Raw genomic sequence first — 23,062 nt, 5'->3', positions numbered from 1 at the left:
CCGCGGCCGTGTATCATCTGCATCATGCGGCGTTCGCGCGCGCGCAGTATTTCCTCTTTCTTCTTCTTGTCGGAGGAGGCTTGGCCAGCGATACCTCGAGCCGCGCGCCGCCGAATTCCTTGCCGTCCAATTCTTGCATCGCCTGAGTAATAGTATTGTCTTATTATTTGATGTTTCAATCAAGTTAAAGGAGTTGTAAGTACACGCGGTAGCGTGTCAAGCCAAGTTCAAGTAAAAGAACTGGCGAGCAGCACCGTGTGTAATATTTACACGAACCATTTGGAGCCACTTTTGAACCCCTCATAACTCAAAAACTATTTTAGATTAATATTCCCGCCTTAGTGCTTACAACTAAGAGTATAGTCTACTTTCGTAATTATTACTGTATTAACTGGGATTTAGAATTAATTATTGTTTCAATGTTTAGCGCATATAATTTATCTACAAAAATAAAAACCGGCCAAGAGCGTGTCGGGCCACGCTCAGTGTAGGGTTCCGTAGTTTTCCGTATTTTCTCAAAAACTACTGAACCTATCAAGTTCAAAATAATTTTCCTAGAAAGTCTTTATAAAGTTCTACTTTTGTGATTTTTTTCATATTTTTTAAACAAATGGTTCAAAAGTTAGGGGGGGACGCACTTTTTTTTCCTTTAGGAGCGATTATTTCCGAAAATATTAATATTACCAGAAAACGATCTTAGTAAACCCTTATTCATTTTTAAATACCTATTCAACAATATATCACACGTTGGGGTTGGAATGAAAAAAAATATCAGCCCCCACTTTACATGTAGGCCCCCCTACCCTAATAAAACATTTTTTTCCATTTTTATTTTTGCACTTTGTTGGCGTGATTGTCATACATATTGGTAAAATTTCAGCTTTCTAGTGCTAACGGTTACTGAGATTATCCGCGGACGGACGGACGGACGGACGGACGGACGGACGGACGGACGGACGGACGGACGGACGGACGGACGGACGGATAGACAGACATGGCGAAACTATAAGGGTTCCTAGTTGACTACGGAACCCTAAAAAGTAATGATATGGTATCAGCGTAATTCGTGCCATTCGTTTTTCGTTCATTTATTATGTCCGTCTCATTCTGTGTTCGTCACGCATTCTTTATTCGTCTCAATCGCTATATGTCCCTATCGTTTTAAGTCCAATTATGTAAACTGTCTCTTTCTTAATAAGTCTTTTTCGTTTTTCGTCACGGTCTGTGTGCGGACGTCATATATAATGGGGACAGTGTGTACTGGTTTCGCGTTAATATTTGTAGAAAATTAAAACATGGTTTTAGAAAATCAAAATTTAATATGTTAGGTTTAAAGACTTGCTACTTCTTTCCGCACAGCCTAAAATACAAGAATCTAGTACCTTTATTGAAGTCGTCGATGTTTGTTATCTTTTTACGTGGGACCTTGTTTTGTACTGGTGGCAATACTGGCAATGATGGAACGGCCTCCTTATTTCTTTAAATATTTTTCACGGCAGAGCTACAGACACCATAAATAAGAACAAAAAATATATTAAGCTAAATCGAAACCAACTAATCTATGCAGGAGAACCGCACTGTAAACTGTCAGTGCCGGACACGTCAACAACCGATCTCGGAACATTGTTGTCGAAATGCTGTGAAATCCTTTATCCTTTTTTGTTGTACGTAACTTATCACGTTCAGTAAAATTATTTTCACTTTTTTTAATATTATTTTAGGCATATTTGCGATGAAACCATTAGAAAATTTTAAATATTTACTTCTAGTTTACATCACTGACATTCGATGACTTTCGATGACGGGTGTCAAATAGTAATCCTTGCCATTAAAAGAAATTAGTTCAACTGAAAATCCGCAACGCGGCGAGGGTCAAATAAAAACTTGTCAGGCTATAATAAAAAAATAATTAAGATTGACGGAAAAAGATAGTTACAAATAGCGACAGAGACGCAAAACGAATGTAACGAACTTAGATTAGACTGAAAATGAATGAGACTAATCACGAATGTGACCAATAACGAATGCATGAAAAAAAGAGACGAATAAGTGAATGAGACCAAAATCGAAAGGGAATAATTAAGAATGAGTCATAGGAAGACCGTGACGAAAAACGAAAAAGACTTATTATTATTAAGAAAGAGACAAGTTACATAATTGGACTTAAGACGATAGGGACATATAGCGATCGAGACGAATAAAGAATGCGTGACGAACACAGAATGAGACGGACATAAGAAATGAACGAAAAACGAATGGGACGAATTACGCTGATACCAATGATATCCCATCAAAAACATACATGTGAAATGAGAGCCAAGTTCAATAATATGATACATATGCCTTGGTTAACTTCAACGACAAAAAAATGGAATCTAAATGGGTGCCAAGTTCAATGGTCCGTCCTGAAATTTATAATAACATAAAATTTCATTTCATTTCAAATAATTTCTTCTAGAGATGGGCCGAATATGGACTTTGCCGAATACGAATATTCGGCCGAACATTCGGTTCAGCTCTTACCGAACCGAATATTCGGTTACGCCATATTTTTAAAGCGGATGTTCATTAAAACTATTAAATGATTGATAATGGTTACATACGTGACTACAACTAAGTATGTTCTTATAATTTAGTGGATAACTAAAACTTGTTAAAACAACTCTGAACTCTTCTCAACTCTTAAACTACAGTTTTTTTACATATTTTGACGTATTGATTATCTCTTAGTAGTTCCATAGAAAGCTACTAAAATAGGAGCTTATTATCCAATGGAAATACATAAGATCATCATTAGTTATTTACTTTGTTTATTCGGTAAATATTCGGCAATTCAACCGAATTATTCGGCCGAATACGAACATTGAAAAACTTGCCTAATATGCCGAATACCGAATATTTACCGAATATTCGGCCCATCTCTAATTTCTTCATATTACTTAGGATAATATATTGTAGTCTGAGGTCTGACTTGGCTATAGTTTTCATATACAAATTATATTATGGCCCTCGCAAGTTCTAAACTTGTTACTTCTTATTTTATTATTCCAAAATTGGGCTTGCTGGCAGAAACTAGCCATCGAACATAATAATTCGTATATGAGAACTCGCCAAGTCAGACCTCAGACTACAATATATTATCCTAAGTAATATGAAGAAATGATATTTTATGTTATACTAGCTTTTGCCCGCGGCTTCGTTCGCATTAGAAAGAGACAAAAAGTAGCCTATGTCACTCTCCATCTCATCAAATATCTCCATTTAAAAAATCACGACAATCGCTCCGTTTTGCCGTGAAAGACGGACAAACAAACAGACACACACACTTTTCCATTTATAATATTAGTATGGATGTATAAATAAATTTCAGGACGGACCATTGAAGTTGGGACCCATTTAGATTTTACTTCTTTTTTCGTTGAAGTTAACAACCAAGGCATATGTACCATATTATTGAACTTGGCTCACATTTCACATTTATGTTTTTGATGTACACTCAGTTCAACCATACTGTAGTATATCAACATTAGCTTGCCTTAACCGCGCAGTCGCGTTCCTCGAAGTGCACGAAAGCATAATCCTTGATCTTCTTAACACGTTCTACGGCTCCAAACCTCTCGAATTGCTCCTTCAGCGCCTCCTCCGTTATTTCTTGCGTCAGGTTCCGAACGTATAACACTTTCACCTGCAAATTAATATGCTTGCTAAATAACTACATAGTAGGTATGCGTCTATCTTTAATTGTGTCGCTTAACTTCAAACTCGGGTAAATCCATTCTGCCATAAGGTCGATTCTTTTTCAGATTATATTTAATTTTATGCATAATCAACCTTAAAGCAGAATGGATTTACCCCAGTTTGAAGTTAAGCGATACAATTGTCCAATTAAACATTCCTTTACCATTTGAATGTCAGAACTCTAATCAATAAACGTCACTTAGATACACTCAAGATTCAAACGAGTTTAATTAGCGAGCGAAATTACTTAAAAATATGGCGGACTTAACCCTTAACCATTTGTGAGTGTGCAGGGCGGGAAAACGTCCCAGTTTGTCGATTGCTATAAAGCCGCTTTGTCAGTTTATTCATATAAAGATAAAATAATCTAAGTAGTAAATCTCGCCTTAAGGGTAACCGACAAAGTGGGACGTTTTACTAAACACACTCACATTTTGACGTTTGTGCTACTCATTCGATTTTGAACTGTATCGTATTCTAGAGATGTGTTTTTTGTTCTAAGTATGATGGCATGGCAAGTATTTTACCGCTACCGATTAAAGGATTAAACATAGGTAAGTGCTTGCGAAACGTAAGTACAGACTAACACTCCTAATTGTACCGACATGGCTGTAGTTACGACACCTTTTCCTTTCTTGGCGTTCAAAAGGTTCAGTAACAGGCAATTTTACGTACTTAATCAGCTCAATAATGTTACAATTGAGGTTTAAGTTATTAAGTATTTTTATACTTACTTTACTCATAGTTTGCTCATCAGGCTCCTCTTGAGGGTCGGCCCAATCCACTATAATATCACAGCCCCATACCTGAATTAAAGAAAAAGCAGCAAATTAAAAAAAACGATAAAACATGAAAATACATTGTACTCAAGTAAGACGGGTAGAAAAACAGTGGTACAGGCAGTTTAGACATGAGTTATCGCGTAAGTGCATATTAGCGTCGTTTAGCGTAATATGATAAGCATTTAGATAGGTAATACAGATATAGTGCGAAAAGACTTGCCTTCGTATTGTTACGGAAACGTACGAACGTTGCATGCTATTTCAGCCAGTTTCAGTATAACATGTATGTACTAACATTGTCTGAACTAGCATGACAAATACGAACGTTTCCGAAGGAAACCCTTTTCGCACTACATCTGTACCTAAATGATGGATTGAATAAAACAAATGTTTCTCACCTTTATTCTACCAGTGCCCAGTCTACGTTTAGCTAGGGACGCCGCTTTGTGAGACTCGTATTCCAAAAAACAAAATCCTCTATTTTTCTTCTTATCATCCGGCGAACTATATATAATAACTTCCACGAGTCCCGCTGCAACATACACAGTCAGTACAGACGTGAAGCGTGTAACATGTACACACTTCATACTCAACAAGCGGCCCTCGACCCTTCTGCTTTAGGAGCATTCCTTTAACACTACGAATATTAAGCAAATCAAATGATATTCCAGGACAACATATATACTGAAGAACTATTCTAGAGAACAACAGCAAGATTCTCCAGTCATTACAAATGAGCATTCTCGATGCGGAAGCCAATCGTCGGGTTAACACTCCTTTTGCAACTACCGTCAAACGTAATTTGTTCTCAGTTTGCGCATACAATAAATACTTTTTCTTGTGATTATATTCGGTAAAGTTAATAATGATTAGATAACAGTGCGTTTTGCTCGCCTGACCGGCGAGCTCACCCAATAAATAAAGTAAGTAGTCGCCAAATAACAGAAGTAGCAGAGACGGTAAAGATAGACCGCATCAGTAGTAGTTGCGCCATGGGTGTGTCGACATCGAGTCGGCAGGAGTGTAGGGCTGCTACAAGAGTGAGGCAGGGCCGAGGGGGCCCGCCGGCCAGGCCGCGCGACTGAGAACAAACGGCGGCGAGCGCGCCGGCTCGGCGCGTCCGCCGCCCCACAACCAGATCTGAATAGCACTTATTATGAATTCGACAAGGACTTACGTGCGTGCCTAGTAAACTCCTCAAACAAATCGTCCCGATCTCGATTCTTAGGGATATTCCCCACGAATAAACGGTGATTGTTAAAGGAAACCGTAACGCCAATCTTTTTCCCCTTTCGAATTTCATAATCATTCAGCTGCAAGAACAATTCGAGGAGAATAGCCAATGACCGGGTAGTGATGGCACTGCCGGGCAATGACTGGAGACTGGAGACGGGAGGGACGGGACGTGCGGGAGCAGGCACAAGCGGCAAGCGTCCAAGGTCCACACCAAGCCCCGACCCACGCACTCAACCCAACTCTATAACTCTTTAATCATTCGAGTGACACTTTACCTGTTAATTTACCAAACTCTTCCAGAATCTCCTCTTTGCCTTTAGACTTGGGAATGTTGCCGACGAAAAGTCGCAGATTCGGTACGCTAACCTTAATTCTCAGAGTCTTCCCAGGTTTTATTTCGTGATTATCGAGCTGTGGGACAAATAACAAGGGAAAAATTTTGAAAAACGGTCAAATTTTGGTATCGGGCGGGCCGAGTGTTCTTCGTCGGTCGGTCGCCTCCGGAGATGAGGATGAATTTTGTACACGCGCGACGTGCGATGACGGTTAGAGCCAATCGTGATGAGTTAACTGACGATGATAAGCCGAAAGTGTTGTACTGAGCAAAGAGGAGAGCCTGAGATACATTACATTCTCAGTCGGAGAACGTTTTAAGCCAATTCAAATAGTTAACCCTGTGAAGTGGACCGTTTGAGTGAAAATAAAAAAAGCGAGTACAGGTGTGATGGTAACAAAAAATAAAATTAAAGCAACTTAAAACTGAACGAGGTGCACGGTAAAGAACGGGATGATATCTCAGGACAAGCGAGGCTAGATCAGTTTACAGGTGTTATATTGCACATTTACACAATTCAGTGATTATATAGACGCAGCGGCCACTTACATTAATTAAAATTGTCAATACATAAATTGTAACTACCAAACTCAATCATACGAAGACACGTCAATAATATGTTTCAGTGGAAACATATTATCGAAGCAGTAGGAACTGCAAGTGGCCGCGGTCGATGGGATATTAATGACATGCTTTCAATGATAGAAGAAGCTTAATCTAAAACTCCCAAGTGTCTGTGAATATAATCGACAGGCAAATGATCGAGACTTGCAAAAATACTGGCAGATGGAACTAGTAGTCTTGCAAGTGACGCCCGGCTCGGCGGCCTTAGCTGCGCTGCTTGAACCATCAGCCTTATCAGCGGGTATATTACATCTACAATCAATGGAATCAGAAACGGCAATGGGGCTGCCTACAATCAATCATTTGTACCTATAGATAGTGTAGACATAGTTTTGCTGCATCTAGTTTAGATATTTGAGATGTGGCTGAGAGTTTTCAGGGCCTAAAATTATTCTTAGAATTTGTAGGTCAAATTTAAGCTGGAGCCATCTGTAAAATAAGTCACTGTTACTTAACTTTATAAACGGCGACTTTAAGTGCAAGGCAATAAGGTTCAAATCATAAAATTAAAACACGAGATATAGTCTCTCTCTCTCTTTATCGATGTGAGTAGGGCACTTTTTTTGCCAACCAATGGAAGCCATGGTTTAAAGTGACCCTGTACCTCTCTCGAGAAAAATACTTCTTATACGTATTTTTAACTTCTACCGTCTCTTTCAACAAAAATAATTCCAGAAATTTTATGTATAGCAAATTTGTATATAACTCGCATTTGATAATGCCGATGCTTCCAGCCAGGGGGCACATTGGAGGATATACAAGGGACGCGAGGCCGCCTAGCCGGTAATATGTGCAGTGATTTTACTATCTTTCAAGGATTATACTTAAACAATCGGCGAGTCACCTGCAAAGTAGATGTCAAATTAGAATAAATTTTGTTTCAGATTTACATTTCACCAATCACAGTTTTAAGGCAGTCGTTAAATCTCGATTAAACGATGATGTTAATTTTTGACACAATTTAGTGTTACCAATTAAGATCGTTTTAATTATGCGATACATTTACACATGTGCTGGATGTTTTGCTATCGGATAGATATGTGCTCGGTAACATCCATGTACTGCCAGGAGGCCGGTGTCATCGGCCGCGCGCGCGGTATCTGGGTCGAATGTTCGCCAATCGTCAAGGCCAGGCGCCGCAGATGCCACCGGCTTCCGCGCCGGCGCACGCCTGCCGAGCGAGAGCGCGGCGTGCAAGAGCGAGTCGGCGCACAGTCTCGGCCGTTCACTCGGCAGGTGTGACCAGGGGTGTCACTACAACTGCTCGCCGAGCGCTGCTGAGCGAACCAGTATATGTTCTCACCCGTCCGTATTTCGGATTTTGTCATGGTTACACTGGTTCGCAGAAGTGGACGACGCGCCTGCGCTCGGTTTGCAATTGAAGAACACGGTCAGACCCTGGCGGTTGCTAAGCAGCACTAGAGAGCGGCGGTCAGGTTTAATGTTTGCAAAAACATTTGGAACGCCGGAATTCCGCCGTTTTCTATTTTTACACACTCAATCGCATTTTCTATGATCAAATCTGACCTCGTTCCGATTTTTTTAATTCGATTAATGAAAACGCGATACAATGCCAGTAGCGACAGTTCAGGCTCGTTCGAACGTGGACTCGACTTCCGGCCAAATTTTAAATAAAAATCTAAGAATAAACACTCCAGAAAGAATAACACGTGTCTGAAATGATATCCAATTTTTATAAAATGTAAGCAACCTTGGAGAAAAAGAAATAAAGTCCATTTTCTAATGAACAGTTTTGAGCAAATCATTCGTTTAGAAGGATCATGGCCAACAATCAGCGGTCAACGTCCAAATTCCATCGAACCTAGGAGAAAGATCCAGGGAGTGATTTTGGGTGATATTATTCATCTTTTTAGTTTGTGATGCAGAGGTGATTTTTTTCTCTTACGGACAACGCAGCGAATATCAGAAATATATCTGCTTTAAATTATCGTTTAGTGTAGCGAGAACCGATTTATTCCATTACATAATTTAATCGGCGTTCACAGGCAAGTACGACAGTGCGACAAAGTATTTACGATTTTTTGCATAGCAACTCCTGCGCCGCAAGGCTATATAAGTATGCCATGTGCAGTATAATTGGCTCCGTGCCAATTTCAGCTCGTTAAATCTTATTACTATCCCGTGAAAACTAGGTGCCAGTGACTCGTTTTAAGATGCTAATCATCTAGCAATTATCCCACCGAAAGATCAAAGCGACCTCCAAGTTAACGCCTAGAAACAAGATTCGTTATATTCATATTCATATTTTTTATTCGCGTAACTAATCGCGTTCAAAGATCGAGGAATCGCTGCGTCGTCGTAAGCGAGCACCGCACACGGAACGAAACCCTGGATCCTACGGGCCGGAGAGACGACGGAAGAGCGGGTGTCGGTGTAGTCTGAGGGCGGTGGGGTGTACCTCCTGCACGGCGCGCTGCGTGGCCTCGCGCGACGTGAAGGTGACGAAGGCGTAGCCGCGGTTGGTGCCGGTCATGGGGTCCATCATGAGGCGCAGGTCCCAGATGGCGCCGCAGCGCTCGAACAGCGGGATGAGCTCGTCCTCGTACATGTCCTTGGGGATCTTGCCGCAGAACACCTCGCAGCCCGCGCCCGGCGTCCCGCCCTCCCAGCCGGGCGGCGGCCCGCCGTACTTGCGCTGACCTGGGCCACACACGGTTATAATATTATTTTCACTTCTCCTGCTCAAAAAGTGCACCTTTATGTCGTGCGTAGACGACATAAAATAGCATTTCATGCTCTAGAGCATAAAGTAAAATTTTCTTCTAAGACTAAGGTCTCAACAGCTAACATATTGCACAATTTTCCTGACCAATAAAATTGTATAGATGACAAAACTTGTCATATTATTTTATTTTTGCTACAATTTATTAGAATTCCGTATTTTCTGTAATTAAATCTAGTAAATCACATAAAATAGGAGTCAATTATCGTTCAAAAATGTTTGACTCGGCGTCTGAAACTCTGATCACATGTTAAAAATTAAAAAAAAAAAAAAAAAAAAGTAAGTTGGCGGAGATCGGTTATGTATTATGTATTATGTTCTTGCACTTTAAGACAATTTCGTAAATATAATTATTTCCTCCCAATCGAAGTGAAAAGCAGAGTGTACAACAAGGGCATAAATGTCCATTTTTACCCTCGTCTACTATTTTGGTCTTCGCTTCGCTCAGAGAAAATTGCCTCGGGTAAAAATGGGTCACTTTATGCCCTTGTTGTACAATCTACTTATAAAGCTGCGCGGCATGGTTTCAACCCTCAAAGAAGATGGTATAGAAAAAAAAGGATAAGATTTTCCAGACATTATGTGGAAAAACTTATTTGTTTTACAAAGGTGCAAAGAGTTATTGCTAATAACGGCGAGTGCTAATCTTGACATATGAGCGAGCGAAAGATTCCAATACTGACGAGGAGCGTAGCGAGTTGTTCGAAAAGTGCAACCTCGGGCGTTGCGAGGGTTTCGAGGTAAAAAAGTAGATCAACTTAAAATTTGTATGAAATTACTTTGCACTCTCGTGGATAAAATGCATTTTCTTATCCGTCTTTGATATATCAACAGAGCCTTTACCAGTTGGTGTGGTGAAATAGTTATTTGTTATACAAGGGGGCAAAGTTGTATTTTAACGCCGAGTGTGGAATTTAAAAACGAGCAAGTGAAAGGATTCTATAGTTAAACCACGAGCGATGCGAGTGGTTCGAGAATATAATCCTGAACTTGCGAGTTTTTTAACACACGAGAAGTAAAATACATTTGCACCCGAGTGTAACACAAAACTTTTCCCCTCACTATAGCGAGGAAACTACAACGCAAAAAATGCGTTTATCACTGCGTCCAGTAGTTCCACAGGTGGTAAATCATCTTTATTACTAGATTCACCTACTTTTATCAATTTTAAATCAGTTAATTTGACTTTATTCAAGGTCAAATTACTTTACCCACTAGTGGATAAAATTCGTTTTTACCCGCTGGTATTAAAGGACAAAACACGTGTTTCCGAGCTAGTGACGGGAAAATATATAAATAGCATCTCAATTTGTAAAAACAACAGGAGGGACCGTCCGTTCAGCTACAATGTTACATAAATATACATAAACGTCTGAACACGCTTTTATGCTCATTTTATTTTGTGAGGTTTTAACCCACTAAAAATGTGGAATACCTCTGGAAGAATAAGTTTTTAAAGTATAATCTTAATTTTACACGTTTCATATCAGCTACCAAGGCTATCTCATTCATTGCAGTACAAAAATATACTCCCTCCCATCCCCTCTAAAATATCCTACCTAAGAAATTAATGTGGCCTTACTGTACTGATAGTTAACATCGACATACTTAAAAACTAGGATATTTGATAGGATATCTATTTAGGCCATCGCGACATACAAAACTACAATTTCACTGCCAGAAAGGCAACATACGATAACGACTACTTTCTTAAACATTTTACAAACTCCGTGAAACTAAGTTTTTAGACACGCCACGTAAATGCTGAACACTTCGCGCAAAGTTAAACCTTATAAGTACGTAGATAACGTAAGTTACTTTTGCGATTTATTACTAATGGTTGTCTATTGTTTGCCCGACAGTCATTTAACATAATATTCATATGCCCGAATTTAACTTGCCTGAATTTCATTTGCCCGAATGATTTGTTTACCATAAAAATTGTATGACATACTGGTTGTTTATCCGAACATTACCTTCCATAATCATACAATGCCATACTATTTGTTAGCCATATTATTAAGTGCAATAATATGGTTTAATATAATATTCAAACGCCATAAGCAATTATTGTCATATTAATTATTGCCCATATTATTACCTAACCTACTTTCTGATAGCAGTTTCATTTTCCAGGGGGTCACAGTTCTAACCTAACCTACTTTTCAAGCAGTTTCATTTTCCAGGGGGTCACAGTTCTAACCTAACCTAACCTACTTTCTGATAGCAGTTTTATTTTTCAGGTGGTCACAGTTCTAACCTAACCTAACCTACTCTCTGATAGCAGATTCATTCTTATCCCATTCTTTTTAGTACTTCTAGTAGTGTCGTCTCTGTGATAATTACGCATTTCGATGATTCTGCCAAATCACATTATGGAAATTGACTTTTCGGGTCGCTAATTTGGATGACAAATGATGGTATGGAATGTGGTAATTACTGATTTCGATGATTCTGACAAATGACATTATGGAAACTGACTTCATGGGAAACAAAGTTTCTGGCACTTGATTAATATAGTAAACAATGATTATGGCATAAGATGTTATGAGAAACAATATTATGATTGTTGAATAGGGTGGCAAATAAAATTATGGCAAATGAAATTCTGGCAAATGGGGGTATCCCATTACTAATAATATAATAGCGAAGCATTTCGCATCGATCACGTCAATGTAACGAAACAAATATTATAGTACCCCTTTATCAAAGGAATAATATACTAATCTTCATTGAGATTCTGTACTAGACTTTCATTTCAAAATTCCTTACACATCCAAGCAAAAATTTAGTAATTTATGAAATATTCCAACATATTATTTTCTTATTAGAATCTTCTTAGAACAATAATTATTATTGACAGTGAATATTGCCTATTCAGAAACAATTTCTACCTAATAAGATTTTTGCACGAGAACTTTTGCGCTAACGAAGACAGATGGCGTTGTTATCAACTGACTGGTTTATTTGAGGGTAAAAACTGCAAACGGCTCCCAACAGAGGGCGCTTATACGAACGAACTGATTAGCAGTTTACTATCTGGTATTATGATGAATTTGGCTATACGTAGGTCAGCATTGTTGGCGAGTTCTTATGATACATTTAAGGGTTCCAGCCGGCCTATGATGCTTGCAATTTTATCACTAAGCATCCGTCACGTTCTGGCAAGTATGTCAGTGTGAGAGTGACAGATGTCTTATGCACTAAGTTATAAGACAAGTCTAATGAAAAATGTGACATTATCTGGGTAAAGGGACCTTATTGTCGATGACGCTTACGGCGTTATGAGGGATTTTCGTGTACAAATACGACGCCGAGGGACGTAAGCGCCATCGACAATGTCACTTTACCCAGATAACGTCACAAATAACAGTGAATCATTCAATATTCTTAAGCCTCCTCCACACATAAAAAGCGTTTTGATAGCGTAGCGTCAGCGGAGCGCAATGATAGCGGTGCGCCGGCGGAACGCTGGCGTTCTGCTTGCAATCCGCGCGCATTCCGCTCGCAATCCGCGCTCGTTAGTTCCCGCCGGCGTCCACTGGGCGCATCGCCAGCGTTCGTCCGGCGCACCGCTATCGTTGCGCTCCGCTAACGCTCCGCTAACGCTCCGTTACCGCTCCGCCTACGCTTTCAAAACACTCATGTGTGGTCGAGCTTTTATTGTCTTAACCTTATCCACGTCGATCAGGGATAAATTTGCAAGCATAATAGCCCGCCTGGTGTCCAAAGCCAAAGGCTAAATATTAAGATTGAAGCCGTGTGTCTCACCTGTGGTCACGTCTAAAGTGTACCCAGTCCTGGCTAGGATGTGTTTGATCTTCTCTTCGTCGGGCCCCTTGACCGGGACGGCCGGGGCTAACGCGGGCGCGCCCTGGACGCCGGCACGGCTTTTCTGTCTGAAATCACAATCAACTATATTTATTTATAGCTTAAAATACACACTAAATATAATAGAAATATTACCTATCACGTCAGATTAAAGAGATGACATACTAATAGACGTCATCGAATGCAAGAATTATTAGAAAAAGGTTTATAATTTGATTATTGTTTGAACTACAGATAAGGTTTTTTCTATGTTAGCATGTTAATTAGGTGAATGCAATGATTTGTAATTTATCGAACACTTTTCTTCGTTGTATATTATATTAACAACTTACAATTAACATATATAAATGAAGGCATTTACATAGGGGGCGCAAATTATTATTTTACTAACAGTCAAAAATATGTACCTAAATTAGCTTTATCTGATTGTGTCAGCGATACATGGTTTTTAATGTATATGTAGTATTTGCATAGTATATCGTTGTGCTTGAAAGCGAGCGTACTGGCAAGTTAAGCGCAGCAATTTCGAGTTGACGTTGAAATGTGACCCGCGCAAAACACAATAGCATCGTCGCGAGCCTCCCATATCGTAAATCGAGCACGAACTTTATTTTTAAACTACGCCGTTTTAGTGCATGCAATTAAAATGTCATTGCTGCCACGGATCGTGAATAAAATATACCAAAGGATGTAAAGTATGGATAAAAGCATTCTAATCTTTGTACGAGAGGCGATAACACCTACGATATTAACTATAGCAATTATTTACATTAGGATGGATATTATATGCTAAAAAATAGAAATAACGTAAGTTTACATTATCAAAGTCGTTTGCAGGCTCGACAAATATTTTCCTGTGCAAGACGAATATAAAAGCTCAAACGAGTTTTGCATCATGCAATACTGAGGCTAATGACCAGTCGTAATCTAATCTCGCGAACGGTGCAAACACACCGACATGAGGGCAAATAGAACGTCAAAATGATCTTGTTACAGTGAGCCGAGCCCAGGCTACTTAGCTCGCAGGTACTCTGTGTTATTTTACTGCAACAGTACGTATTATCGTTAGAGCAAGTCAATCTCATTATAACATAGTGGTAACTATAATTAGGGCCCTTTCCTTTGAGTACCGTAATTGCAAAAACGCTGTAGATCCTATAAAATTTGTTGAAAATTCTCATTGTATTTTCCACTCCAAATATCAAAACGTGTAATACTTATGTTATCGACTGAGTGTACGGTGTTATAATTATTATAATCACAATTAAACTATGGCGCTACAATGCCCAGTTGCCAATTAATTTTGCGAACAGGGCGATATTGTGTAAAATCAATTTTTTAGATTGTGACCTAGATAAGCGATACGAGTTGGAAACTATCCAGCGAGCAACTTGCCAGGTTTAAAAAATTAGAAAAACGAGTTTCATGGTGAGATTCCATGCATTTTACTTTACTGGACTAGAAAAAGGTTGCAGTAACTAAACTATACATTATTAATAAGAATAGTAATGATAACTATCTGTAATAAAAAAATGACTACCACATTATATCATTTTCCTGGCATACTATCAATACTTTGATTTATCGACCGAAATGCACCAATAGATTTTTAATCTTAGTAAACCAATTGAAACCATGTATTGAATTTGATATCGTCTTAGATCGTCCCATATGTTAATTGTCTTGTTCTTAAATTCGTCCCATTCTGCTTTTGTTGTTCATTTTTCATTCGTCACTTTCGTCGTTGTCGTCTTTGATCGCATGAGTTTGTCTTTTTCTTATTTCGGCTGATCGTTATTCGTTATTATCTTTTGGCATGTAGGTCCGGACGAACTTGAAATAAGACCAAATATGACAGTACGAATAACAAATGAGTCGAAATAAGAAAAGGCCAATATTTTACATCACCTATGATCAAAAACGACAAAACTACTAACGAAACTGACGATTCAAGAACGGGTGACGAAAGCAGAATGGAAGGAACTTAATAACTTAACAAAAAAGCAAAGGGACGATCCAACACGATACCACTAATTTTTTGTTATATATATATTACGATACAAGAAAACTCACCTATAGGTTTTCATGACTCCACATAAATAAGCACTTTTATTAGATACATGCTCGAGATTTGAATCTAAAAATTGTCCAAGAACACTTAAAGCACCGTCGGATGGAAATTCTTTTAAGGCATCTAACGCACGTTCGTCCAGTTCGGCGTGCGCTAGCTTTCCAGTCTTATAAATGTCGTCGAGCTTAGCAGCTACCTGGAATACAAAACGAACCAATGAATATTTAAAATCGAAATAATAAAAAATAACACATTCATTGCCAACGCGGGCTACAAGGTTCGTATTTTCCACTATGTAGAAAAAAGCTCCACATAACAGAGAAGCCACACGGATTTTCAGCTAACTACATGCCGGTTTCTCATGTTATGGGCTAGTTAGCTACGCTCGTAGCGCGTAGCTCGCGTTGGCACTGAATGTGTTAATTAATGGTTAAGTATTAGGTATAATATTCATAATGGCTAGCATCTCCTATTTAGCATAATATTTAGCTAATTCAGGTGTAGAAATGTGGGTATTCGTAGACACCCATCGAATACAATTCTTATAAGAGAGACGTCTCGGCAAATAGTAAAATCTCATTACTACCATTCCAATTTGAATTCTACTAAGAGTACTAAGGTAAGGTCCAAGTACCAATAGGACGAAAGTTCCAAATCAATAAAATTCACACATTTCAATTAAATTCTTATTCGGTCTAGTTGTAATTATTCAAAATGTATTTCAATTGTACCCACGTAGTTTTTGCCGATATGGTAAATGACAAGATAGGGGTTCTAGTGAAGTATGGAAAGCTCCTTTAGAATTTAATAACGTCAGAATCATAACAATGCACAAATGCGATTTTCGCAGCCACCGCTGATGCACTATTGAAAACATCTGATTTTATTTTATTTCTCTTAAACTATAAGTTTATAGCGTTTACTTAACCCTTCTACGGGCGGGAACATCAATGTCAACTTAGCTTGGTATGACTCTAGAATGTATTGATAAACTTGAAAGGGATATTAATGTTTTCGGGTCACTATCAAGTTTACCTTATCGCTAAACGACTATTTCGGCTAGATGTCAGAAAATTTAAATATACAGTCAGTATAAAGTCAATTCAGCTGGGATGACATGAAAGTAGAATACTCAATCAGCAAAAAGTAAATTTAACTGGATGGCTAAGACTTAGAATGAATGAGTAGCCAAAAGTATGATTAGCATATCTAAAAAGCCAAAAGTGTAGTTAGTTAATTGACGTCAACACAGAACTATTCAGTAGCAAAACGTCCGGAAATATAATGTGTCATCGCCATGGTTTATAAATATGTAACAGAACAGTTCTTATTAACAGTGCGAGAAGGTTTGAATTCTCAAGACACTTAAGCATTTTAAAACCAGACGTTTTGCTAACGGGTCGTTTGGCGTTTATTCTATTTAGCAATAAAAACATTAAACAATCCAGATTTTTTGCTCCTTGACCGTCTAGCGTTCATGTCTGTTTTGTAATACAGACATTCGAAGATGAAGATGTTTTGCAGTTAGATCATTTTAAATTGTTACGTTTTAAGATCCAGACGTTTTGCTAAAGACACATTTAGCATTCATGTCTACGTAGCCACAAAGACATAACACAATCCAGACATGTCAGCTATATAGTCTTTTAGCGATAAGGTAAATTTGATAGTGACCCATGTTTTCACCACACCAACTGGTAAAGGCTTACTTTGCTATTCGAAAACAGATAGCAAAAGTAATTTCATACAAATTTTAACTTGAAGTCATAATCTGGCTGGTAGAATTTACCTATAAATTATCATTTTGAATCATAAATAGGTATGTAAAAATTGATGGATTTGATTTAGTTTGATGTTTTAAAGTCAGTATTTTGTTCGTGTTGGTGTGGTCAAAAATTTTGTGTTTCACTCGGTGGCAAAATTTGTGTAACCTTCGTGCCGTGAAACTTAAGATTACACTTTTTGAACCACTCGCTACGCTCGCAGGTCAATATTAGAATCTTTCGCTTGCTCGGGTATCAATATTGGCACGTGCGGTTAAACAACTTTGCCCCCTTGTAAAACAAATAACTATTAGTTAGCCCCAATTTTATGCCTGAAACGAATGAGGAATTAAAGTGGCCTACCAAGAAACAAGTACGAGTAAAAAGTACCTAATAAACACTAGTTAAAAACACTTCCTTTCTCATTCACGTGCAGTCAGCTGCAATAGGTTAACTCCTTTGCATCTAATTTTATATGGGGGTCAGTTATCTCTGCAGTTGAATAATTCAACTTGAAATTCATCTCATCAGAATCCATTAAGAACATATTAGGGTGAATCAACTTTTTTTGCTTGTTATTGCCATGGTTACGGTCCCCTGAGTAACGTTTTATGAAAAATTATCTATGCAAAACATGCATTTCTCTGGTCTTAACAAGCCCTTTCCTTAATTACGAACATGGACTACATGCATGCTTGCATAATTTCAGTAGCATAATGTTGCATAAAACCAGCGTGACTCAGGGGACCGTAACCATGGTAATAACAGGCAAGATAAAGTTGATTCGCCCATTAATTTTTTTTTTTTTGAAAAATTGTATCATAGGCATCGTAACACAATTTTGTTTTATTATTATTTCGTCCACATTTTTGGGTAATGATTGGGTCGCCCCTACAGTTAGCAGTTCAGGCAGGCAAGCCTGGTCGTGCGACAAAATGATAAAACATCATCATCATTATTTGTAAGTGCGATAGGGACGCCCTGCTTGCCTGCCTGAGCATAAAATACTATAGGTATATCTGTGGTTAGCAGTCAACCAGGGCGAAACAAAAGTGTTATTAAAAGTACTTATCCATGGCATGATAAAAACTAAAGCAGGGTGATTCGTAGTTTTAGTCACCTCTAATAGGTATGTTATATAGGGTCTTTAGGTATGTTATTCTTCGCAAGCCGCAATGTGATTCGCTCTTGTGGAAAATAAGAAATTGACATATATTCTTGCAGGCTCCGTTATGTTTGGCTTTCCACGAGAGAATGGTCTTTATGATGAAAGTTACATGTTGCAGGTGACTGTAGTTAAGAAATTTGTAATAATCGCCTCGATTCTTCGTTTTACTCGTAATTCATTATCTCGATTGAACGTGTTTAAGAAGTGCCTAATACCTATCGTTTACAGATAAATTCTAATAGGTAACTTTACATCTACATTGGCTATTCTACACATTGGTCGACTCGTTCGTTTTTCGTCACGTTCCTAAATTTGTCTGATTCTGCTTTCGTCAGCCATTCTTCATTCGTGAACTTAGTCTGCCGTCATTATCGTCTTTGACCATAATGAGTTGTTGGCCTTTTTCTTATTTCGACTCAATCGTTTTTCGTCAAAAGAAGATTATGACGAGTAAAGAACGAGACGAATTTAGATAAAGATGAACAACGAAATTGACCGTAGTTGAAAAAGACCATCGACGATCGTGACGAACAAAGAATGGCTGGCGAAAGCAGAATCGGACAAATTTAGGAACGTGACGAAAAACGATCGAAACGACCCAAGTGTATACCGCTCGAAAGTAGATATCTAACATGTCATACATGAGCATTAAGTCCGTCAAAATATTTTTTATTTCTTCTGTTCTTTTAATATGTGCCTGCAGATACTGTTGCTCTAAAACGTGTGCATAAGTGATATTGTGTCTGCACAAGACCATTTCACTTGTACCTATTGTACCTAAGTAGGTATATTATGTTTTTTTTTTCAATTATTTTTATGATATACTGAGTTTATTTTATATTTGAGTTTCATATTCCTCGTATACCTACGAGATGAAAGGAGTGTTCAACTCTGGTAAAAACTGTAACTGGACAGAAATGAGTGCCCGTGGTAATAACCAACATACCAAGACCTTACACAGTTGTCTAGATTGTAGTTTTGAAGGTAGTAAATTAAATTAACACGCTTCGCACTTACATGGGTTTCTAGCACAATGCGGGAAAAATGTCAAATGGCGGGTAAAAACCTTTAGTTTTGAGAATAAAATGAGGTTTGTCACAATTTAGTCGTCTAGGAAAGGAATACAAACAACTCCTGCTAATAAAACTCCTGCCTAAATAATTATTCGAAGTTTCACAGTCCACTCACTAGATGGCGTTTGGTGTTAAATCGTGAAAATCGAGGTAAAACGTGAAGCTATATTTTTACTTATTGTATCATCTGTTGCTTTAATATGTTGCCAGAAAAATAAAAAGTGTAATGGAACTTGTAGGTAATTAATGATATAATGTATGTAGATAATAACTATTTCATGATGCTAATTCTATTTCATGATGCTATTTCTATTTAATGATGCTATTTCTACCTCATATGTAGGTACCTTAATATCTATCATGAATTGCTATGCTATTTTTTTAGTATTAAAAGATTACAAATTAATAGAAGCCTACATAATAATAAACAAGCAAGACAAATGCATAAATCGTTCATGTGTAAATGTTGACTTTATGTTTTATGTATTGCAATAAATATTATTTCTTGTTAAAAAAAAAACAAATAGATAAAAGTACTACATTAAAATATATATTCAATGCATAACCCTAAGTATCTCAAGTAAGTAAAAAACTGCAAAAGTCTACTTAAGGAATGTAGTTTTAAAAGAATATGTGGAAATTTTCAATGATCCACAATAAAGGCTGGCATTTAAAGATCTTGCTGCCTACTGAAGGTCAACATGAGGCTTGTCTTGTCACTCAACAATGCACAGACAAGGACAACATGATTATGCCATATTCACACAGGCTAGGGGCACTAGGTATTTAAATCTTAATGTTTCACTTTCTGTAGAACATTCTGTAGGTCATTGAGCACATGGCAACTGTTTTAAAATAACATTCTTCAGTATCTTGAGGTTGTGCAGGTAAACAGATAGGCAAGAGGTCAAAACATTAACCTCAGTATCAAAGAGAAAGTGTATACCTCAGATAGTGCAGCAATTCAGACAGTTGCCAAGCTCTGACAGAACAAAAGTTACCATACAAAGGATACATTCTAGTTTATTTTATAAAAATATTTGTAACACAAACTGGTGGTTGAAGTACTTATGACTGAAATTGTAATAATCTTAATTTAATTGCTGTTAAATAATTTTATTGATGAACGTGTAATATTTATAATATTATTAATAAAATGTCTATGTCTATGTCTATGTCTATGACTGTTTATAATACCAAATTTATCAAGTACAATTTTATTAGTGGCAAGTTGACAACACACAATACCCAAGTAACCATTATATCCATACAAAGTCAATATTTTTGTGAATGTAATACCTACATCATTTTATTTAGAAAAATATATTGAGATTATACCTAGCAAAAGAATATATATTATTTTTTTATTGAAAAGGTACAAAAAATGCACATACATGGGGTAAATTGGTAAGACCACAATAACTATATACTTAAACAATTATGCCATTATATAAAGCAGTGGCAACACTAAGTTTCTATCTAGTACCTATATACTATTCCCTTATTACTGAGGAAAAAAAAAACAATCTTATTAGATTCTTATTAGACTCGATTTAGGTACAGGTCTACTTGAAGGAGCTCAAGATGGAATCTAATAAGACAATATGAGATGAATAATGATATGTCAAGGTGAACAACATTTGGTCCCAATTATATATCAGACATATTGGTCACTATAAATGCTGCTGTATATTTTGGTTATTATAAATAAAATATTGTTTCATGAGTTGAAAGTTTCCATAAACAAAAAATGTGGATTTATGACTTCGGCAACAGTTTTGATTGGTATATTTTAATTTTTAATAGCTACATATATAGCATTGTAGAGAAATCTTAAACATCATAATCTTGGTGTGAAACATTAAGTATACTACAATTAAAAAAAAAAGTTGATTCCAATGTTTGGGGAACGGCGAACATACTAACATAAAAACCAAATGATTCTTAATAAAATTTAGGCTTCAATGTATTCATAATAAATTTAAAATGAATGCTCACCTTGGGGTCTAAGCCATAGTCAATTAGTTTGCGGTAATCTGGTGTTCGGCCAATGTCTGAGTCCTTTCCGGGCACCTCTTCAAGGGATATTTCTCCATTACCCTCCGCCATTCTGCACATTTATTAAACTTTTGTACACACAACACACACTTGTTTTCTGAATTTTAAGGAGCTTGAAACTGAATAGTAGGTACTTGAAATCATTTTTTTAGTAGGTACATAGGCTAGTTACTTAAAACACTTAGAAATGATTTTATCTATTGCCGGTCTGGTGATGATGTCATTCAACTAAATTTCAATAGGCCACGCTAGTCAGCAGTGCTGACTAACAGTAAATCGTAAGCAAAGGCACATGTAGGTTTTTATAAATGTGAACTTTTGGAAAAATAATAAATATTTACCTTATTTTGTAATTTTTGTAATTTTGGAAGAAATTGACAACTCTCTAATCGTCCGAAAAACAAAAAAACAAATGCTGTTCAAACATATGAAACTGTGAAACAATGGGATTGTGCACTCCTCATTCCATCCGGGTGAAGGTAAATTTCAAATAGCGAATGCGCGGGTCAATGCATTCTTCTAGTGAAGTGACACGTTTTATTTAGCCTAAAAACAAAAAATCGGTAATATGTCAAAAGTCTTAACAATGTCCCTAAACAATAACGGGGATGCGAAATCCAGCGGTCAATGACCGAAATAACACATCAGAGCAAACTGTGACAGCTCTTTATAAACTGTTACACACATCACTTTCGATGAAGTATTCACTTTAAAACACTTTTAGAACTCCTTTTGAAGCGATTGACAACCACTAAAAACTTTCCGCGCATGAAACTTTACTGAATGCAAAACTGCAATAAGTTGAGAGTGCAACTGCATTGCACCCGATAAGAACCGGCCGGCGCGCGCCACTATTTCCAAATAGAATCCAGTTAGAATCACTGCAGATAATACTCATATATTTAAATCACCATTTCACACAAACACTTTACGCATAATTCTAGAGGAAACACTGTACACTAAAATAATTACCTATTAATTTTGCTAGTTGGTGGCCGAGACAGATATGGCGGCACCGCGCGACGTCAACGTGACCGCCAGTACGGGGTTCTCATAACGACGCGAGCGGGATATGCAACGAGGAGTGCATTCAAAGTTTCAAAGGCACTGAATTTGTTTTATAAAGTTTTAAAGAACCTCTCTGTTTTAAGCCTAATTTGCGACCGCAGCAAGAAGAGTAAGATATTTTTATTGCACAGAGAGTTTTTGCAATGGTTGCGAATAATTTTGAATGTGAAAGAGCGCGGCGCGTCGCGCAAGGCTGCCGGCCGCGAGGTGAGACAGGCAACGGCAAGACGGCGGCGAGCGAGAAGCCGAGAGTGAAGGGGGGAGGGTGTTGCAACCCGCGGTGCAGGCGTGCAGCAGCGACGCCGCACCGAGCTCGCCTGCATACTTGCATATACACGCACACTCGCAAACCCTCTGACCTTCGTTACTCGTAATCGATTCACTGTCCTTTGTTATTATAATAGATCCTTTGGTCAAAATTTAGCACCTCAGTTTCTTTATGTGTCATTTCATTTGTAGTTTTATACACTGAAAGTAGGTAGGTAGATTTTTTTAAATATTTTATATTGCACCTACATTATGTTTGCAAAGCTAGATAGATAGAGAGGTACTAAATACACATTTACGAAATAT

The 23,062-nt window shown here is 37.8% G+C and overlaps 1 protein-coding gene across 1 annotated transcript; it reads right to left on the bottom strand.

Moving 5' to 3' along the window:
* LOC125237055 (heterogeneous nuclear ribonucleoprotein R-like) lies at nucleotides 1-22,806 on the bottom strand. Its single transcript, XM_048144000.1, has 11 exons — nucleotides 22,394-22,806; nucleotides 21,763-21,967; nucleotides 21,362-21,473; nucleotides 15,362-15,555; nucleotides 13,229-13,356; nucleotides 9,134-9,375; nucleotides 6,032-6,167; nucleotides 4,919-5,052; nucleotides 4,473-4,544; nucleotides 3,536-3,685; nucleotides 1-142 (listed from the first exon to the last, which is right to left on the bottom strand). Exons 3-11 carry the CDS (start codon nucleotides 21,470-21,472, stop codon nucleotides 23-25), a joined length of 1,287 nt encoding a protein of 428 aa, XP_047999957.1. The 5' UTR covers nucleotide 21,473; nucleotides 21,763-21,967; nucleotides 22,394-22,806; the 3' UTR covers nucleotides 1-22.
* Between the last annotated feature and the right edge of the window lie 256 nt (nucleotides 22,807-23,062).

Source organism: Leguminivora glycinivorella, chromosome 2 (assembly GCF_023078275.1).
Source record: "Leguminivora glycinivorella isolate SPB_JAAS2020 chromosome 2, LegGlyc_1.1, whole genome shotgun sequence".
Taxonomy (NCBI): Eukaryota; Metazoa; Arthropoda; class Insecta; order Lepidoptera; family Tortricidae; genus Leguminivora; species Leguminivora glycinivorella.
This window is presented reverse-complemented; position numbering and strand designations above follow the sequence as displayed.